The following is a 6,000-nucleotide window of genomic DNA, read 5'->3' on the forward strand; positions in this document are numbered from 1 at the left end:
CTCTCCCTGCAGTCTGACCCCTGTACTCACCAGCATCCCTTTGGCACCTTTTCCTACCATGGTGGTGGTGGGTTAGGGGCTCTGGACTCCCAGACCACACTCACAGGCTCTGTTTCTAGCACCTTTCAGAGTACAGGCCTCCAGAGCTGTGGAGAGAGCAGAGAATGAGGTGAGGATCTGGCCCAGGGAAGGCAGGGCAGGACATGTGTGGCCCTCCAGAACAGGTAGTGCAGAGCCCAGATCACCTGCTGCTCTTCCCTCCCACCCTGTTTCTTTCTGGATGACCCTCAATCCAGTTCCTACCTCACTCTTCTCCCAACCCTTCCCCTGGATCCCTTGGTCTCCAGGCTTCCTGTCCCAGTGGGCAATGGTCTATTTTTGACTCTCCAGATGCCCAATTCTATAAAAGATAAAAAATGAACACAGAACTGGGACAGGGTCCAATTCCTTCATTGTCTGTGTGAATGGCCTCAACCTTTCCCCTGAAGGGGAGTCAGCTTGGATCAGCACATGCTCCCCCACCTCGCTCCGGCCAAGCGGCCAGGATGGGCCTTCCTTATCCTGGTGCTGCTCAGCCTGGGCTCCAGGCATCTGGGCTTGTTGTTACATCACTAACTTGGACCAGACAGAAGCTCTGGGCACAGCAAGCACAGCATGTGCAGGCATGCCTCCGTGCCCTTGCTCAGGCGGGCCCCTGCCGAACACCTTGACTTCTGCTCCCCTGGTGAAATTCTACAAACCCTTTGGGACCCTGCTTCAGTGTTACTTCTCTTCTGTAGCTTTTCCTGACATGGCCCCCACTCCACTCCAGAATGAACAAATTGCTTCCTCTTTTGTGTTTTGTGTTACCAGTGTCCTTATAAACTCACTCTAGACATATTTGCTTATGTCTGTCAACTGTGGGTTGGCCAGTTCCCTGAAGGGTCGGATATGTTTTATTGACTCCTCTGTGCCCAGCTCAGCTTGCAGAAAGTGTTGGTGGAATTGAGTTGAAGGGAAATGGATAACACTGAGGCCTTGGAATCAGGAGCCAGGTCAGCTCAAGAGATCTTTCAGAGTCAAGTGGGGCTGGCAGTGCGGGGTGGGGAGCAGACAGACTGACAGGAGGCACGGCCATGCGGCTGCTGGTGTCTGAATGTTTGATGTCGAGGGATGGATACAGATGCAAGACAAAGTAGTTTTTGACGTGCCACAGGAATGAAATCACGCTACAGGAATGGAATCAAACTTCGAGAGCCTCAAGGAATGCTCTCAAGGGAGGAAAACCCGTGGTCAGATGGACAGGGAGGTTCACCCTTCATAGGAGGTTTCTATGGGTCACAGGAAGGACTGGGGTCTTCTCTGGGTACTCTCAGGGAGTGGCTGCTACTGCTGCTAAGTCACTTCAGTTGTGGACTGTAGTGCAAAGGCTATTTCGTGTCACTTGGCCCCACCCACAGCCACCTTAAGAGTTCACCCGCAGACCAAGGAAGTCATTGGAAAGCTAGAAGAGAGGAGGAACCAGCTTTTCTTTGCCTATGCAAATCTTCCCTAGGTTCCCTTCGGCCTTTCCCCTGGTCGCAGGATGTCCTGCATAACCTCCTCAGGGCCAGGCAAGGGTGTGACTTGTGACCATTCCCCTTAGTCATCCAGGCCAGGTTTCTTGCCCCTCTCAAGAAGTCCCTGCTCATGGCTTTGGTCTTCTGGGGTCGGTCAGAAGAAGAGGGAATGTGATCATACTCTTGTTCTCACTCACCACATCCCTGCCTCCAAGCTATAAACTCTAGACTTATTGTCTTCAAAGCTGTCACTCTTTGGCTAACAAATAATAATGACAATGAGGATGGTAATGAAGTGGAGCCACCTCACGGGTTGGACATCGTGCCTTCTGGTCAGATGGGTAAACTGAGGACACTGTCCTGGAACTTGGGCTACAGGGTGATATCCCTGAACAATGCAAATATGGCCCTTGTGCTCAAGGCGCTTCTCCTTCTCGGTGGGAAAAAGACTCCTTGGCCGTGGCTCCCAGGACAATGAGTTGGGTGGGTGCAAAGCTTTGCTACTTCTCCTGCCTCTGCTATTCCTGTTAAATGGCCCCATCCATCCATTCAAAAAGTACCACCTGAAAGCCTATGATAGGTCAGGTCCTCTGATAGGGGTTGGGCATCCACATTACCCTGGCACCAGGCCTGCCCCTCACCATATATGGGCAACTATTGACAAGCTCTTCTCTATCTGTGCCATGTGGGTCAGAGTCAGGTTAACTTGTGATGAAGTGCTTGGACTCTGGGACCTGGGAGGAGGAACTGACTCTGCCAACTCACTAGGTATGTGACTTCAAGCAAGTTACTTAACCTCTCTGACCCTTGGTTTTCTCAATCTGGAAGATGGGGCTAATTATACTTCCTTTGTACCTTCTGAAGTTTCTGCTTAATATTCGATTCTACAAGTCCTCCACTTTCTCCTTCCCTCCAATCCATTAATCTTCCCAAAGTCCTAAAACCCTGATTCCTTCCAATAGTCTTCCACAGCCAACAGGATATGGCCTAAATTGTTCAGCAGGCAGTTAGGGCTGGCCACAGTTCAGTTCATTTATTCCACAAATATTTATTTCAGGCTTGCTCTGGGCACCTGTGCTGGGCACCAAGAACTCTTGAGTCTCTGGCCTCCTGAAGCTTACAGGTTGGGTGGAAACAAGTGAAACCGGTGACTCAAATGCGTATAATTAGAGCCTATGATAAAGGGTGCGAAAGTGAAAGATCCTCTTTACCAGAGTCTGTACCAGTGAGGCCTGGCCTTGTCTGAGAGTTACAGAGGACTTTCCTGAGGAAGTGATGTTTAAGAGTCAGAGGGGCATGATTAGGCAACAGTGAGCAACAGAAGAGGAAGAGAGATTCAAGCAAATGAAATAATACAGAGAAAGACCAGGAGCCTGGGGCTCAGAGAGTGAGGGAGAAAGTGGCCAAAGATGAAGGTAAATGCATAAGCAGGGCCAGGGTCTATGGGGCCTTGTTTTGATCTTTATCCTGAGGGCAGTGACAGCCACTGAAGTCTTTAAACCCGAATTGTAACTGCTAGGAGGAGCAATTGGTGGCGTGTGCATTTTGAAAACGCCAACCTAGATTAGTATGGCGAAAGGACTGGAGGGAGGGGAGAGAGGAAGAAAGGAAATTGACTAGCAATAGGCCAGGCCAGGAATGAGGGGGCTTGGTTCAGGAAGGTGATGACGGGGTGAAGAGAGGTGCACAGATTTGAGAAAAATATAGAAGGTAACTTTGGTAGGACTTGGTGATGTATTGGACTTGGGGGTGAGGGATAAGGAGGGGTCTCTGGTTTCTATGGGTATTATAGGAAGAAGCCAGTGCCCATTCCAGGAACAGAAATGCTGGGGATGCTGCAGGTCTGGAGTGGGGAGAGGATGAGCTAGGTTGGGTGAGCTGGGTTCAAGTTGCCTATGAGCCACCCAAGGAAGGACAGGGAGAGGATAGTCATAGGACCTGGTCCATCTTTACTGTCTCACTGCTCAGTCATCTTCTCCTCCAGACAGGACTGTCAGGTCAGTCAATGTTAAGGGTCCATCTGGGCCAAGCCTTGAAGTCATTGCTGGGGATGGAAAGGTGACATGTTCTTTTCCTGCCTTCAAGAACCTCACAGTTTAGGAGAAAGAAGAGGAAGCGTAATTTCCCATTCACTGTGATGGAGGGAGGGGAGGGGCTGTGGGAGTGGGGAAGGGCCCTTAGTTCTGCCTAGAGCCCAAATCAGCTATCTACAGCCTCTTATGGCCACCTGCGGGCCATGTGGGACTATCCAGCATCCCCAGAGGGTTCTTGCCTTCATGCCTTTGCTTAGGCAATTCCCTCTTCTTTGAGCACCCTTGTTCCCATTTCCATCTGTATATACCCCACCCATCTTCAAAGCCATTTCAAAGCCATTACCACCAAGAAGCCTTCCTTTCTCTTCCGCTTGCAGTCTTCCCACTGTGCCCCCCGGTTACCCCCAATGCACGCAGTGTACATCTGATCAACACGTTCCTCACACGCAGCCGTTGTAGCATGGTTACTTGTGTCCAAATCTGCCTTCCCCACCAGCTGGAGAAATCCCAGGGCAGAGGTGTGATTCTTCTGCATCCTCAGAGCTGGGCACTGAGCCGCAGTCGCAGTGTAGGCCGAGTTAAGGGGGCGTTTTCTCTGCGGTGCTTGGAACACTTGGGCATGCTCAGTGTCGCCCATTAGTCCCTTCCTAGAACCAGTCCCCCCTCACCCACTACCCTCCAATCTTCTCACACTCCCTCACTTTGGGGTTCTTTAACCTCTCAGGCCCTTCTCTCCTTCTCCACTCAGGCACCACCACCACCCCCGCCCCCCCCCCCCCCCCCCCCCCCCGCCGGCCTTTATCTTTTATGAGAGAGCTGTCAGAGAGACGGGGACGCGGCTCCTTTAAGAGTGGCCAGCGAGGGGGCGTGGCCTGCGGAGAAAAGGGGGCGCGGCTCCTTTAAGAAGCCGCGGGTCCGCTAAAAAGAGGCCCCTGAGCGGCAGGAAAAGGCGAGGTTGCTTTCAAAGCTGTAGCACCGCCTGGAGAGCCCGGATTCCTCGAAGCCGGCGCGCTCGCCTTAATCCCGGTGCGAGGTGTCGGGAGCGGGCGTTACATCAGCCGCCACGTGTGGGCCTCTCAGCTGGTGTGGGGGCGGTGACCCCGCCCCCCGGCCCCTGCGGTGGAAAAGTACCGGGGCGCCCAGGTCCCCGCCCCCTTGCCCCGCCCCCGGGCCGGCTCGGGCCCCTCCCGGCCCTCCGGGAAAGCCCCCCTCCCTCCCGGCCCCAGCCTCGCGGTCTGCTCCCGTCGGCCGTTGTCTGCGGGGTGCGGGGCACCGGTTGGGGGTGGGCGCCCGGGGCTGCTAGGCCCCTACCCTTACCTGCGGCCGCTCAGGCCCGCCTTACTCACACCCGGAATAAAGGTTGGGGTGGGGAGGGCGCGGATTCTTCCCGGGAGAGCAACCGCCCGAGAATACCGTGGCCGTAACCCCTTCCCAAAGCCGGGAGCCGCAGACAAGGGTCCGAGGGCACCGAGACTCCCTGGCACGGCTTCCCAGGACCTTTGGGCGCGCGGGAACCCGCACCCGACCGGCGAGTGGGCGAGCAGATAGGGAGGCAGGGCGGCTGGAGGGGCCAGATAGGCAGCCAGGCCGGCCGGCGGCCGGCGAGAAGATGGAGAGCAGGAGCCCGCATGCGGGGCGCAGACCCGGGTCGCCGGTGCCCGGCGTCGGCAGGCCCCAGCGCGCAGACCCACTGGCGCCTCGTACAGACGCTCTGGTTCCGGAGCTGCCGGTACTTTCACGCGCCCGCCGCCCGGGACCAAACCGGCATCGGCACGCATCTCCCCCTCCTCCAGGAGCAGCCACCACCCCCCCACCCCGCCGCCGCCCGGCGCCGCCGTTCTGCCCGCTGCAGCTCCTTGGTGACAGCGGTGACACCCAGACGCACGCACCTACCCGACCTTTCCGGCGAGACAGACATCCCCACGCGTGCACCCACTCTCATCCACAGATGCCCGCATGCATGCGCGATCACACACACACACTCGCTCGCTCGCTCTCTCGCTCGCTCTTCCTGGGGCTCAGCCCCGTGGAGCCAACCAAACACCCAGACCGACGGCAGGATAGAAAGAGGCTCGGGCCGCAGCGCCCCCTTCCCATAGCCCCCTTACCATACTGCAGCCCCCGGCCCAGGCGAGCTGGGTCCGAGCCGCGGTGCGCCCAGGTGGCTTTCTTAAAGGGAAAGTTGCATCAGCCTCTTGAGGCTATGTGCCGCCGCAAGTCTGCCCGCCCCGCGGAGCTGCTCGTCGCTCCTCCTGAGCTTGTTGTGTTTTGGTTTCGGGGAGGCGGGGGCCAAGAGTTTGGTGAAAGTTTGGAGAGTGAAGAAGGCTTGGGAGACCTAGCCAAGTCCCTCCCCTCTCGGAGCAGCTCCCCTGGCCGCCCTGCCCACCCACGCCACCCCCCCACCCCATTCTCATCCCCACCCCCCGGCC

The 6,000-nt window shown here is 56.4% G+C and overlaps 1 protein-coding gene across 5 annotated transcripts in view; it reads right to left on the bottom strand.

Annotated features, from left to right (window-relative positions):
• Positions 1-6,000, bottom strand: part of SLC6A9 (solute carrier family 6 member 9) — a 31,932-nt gene extending 25,932 nt beyond the window's left edge. The window contains exons 1-2 of one of the 5 annotated variants that reach the window (XM_069588946.1): positions 5,680-6,000; positions 31-146 (exon numbers count right to left, since the gene is read on the bottom strand). In XM_069588946.1, coding sequence (XP_069445047.1) covers positions 31-60 — 30 coding nt within the window. In that variant the 5' untranslated portion in view covers positions 61-146; positions 5,680-6,000. Of the gene's footprint in view, positions 1-30; positions 147-3,476; positions 4,252-5,679 lie in introns of those variants that run through there. The other 4 variants (XM_069588952.1, XM_069588947.1, XM_069588948.1 and 1 more) reach the window with 4 other exon arrangements.

The sequence above is a fragment of the Ovis canadensis genome, chromosome 1 (genome assembly GCF_042477335.2).
Source record: "Ovis canadensis isolate MfBH-ARS-UI-01 breed Bighorn chromosome 1, ARS-UI_OviCan_v2, whole genome shotgun sequence".
NCBI lineage: Eukaryota > Metazoa > Chordata > Mammalia > Artiodactyla > Bovidae > Ovis > Ovis canadensis.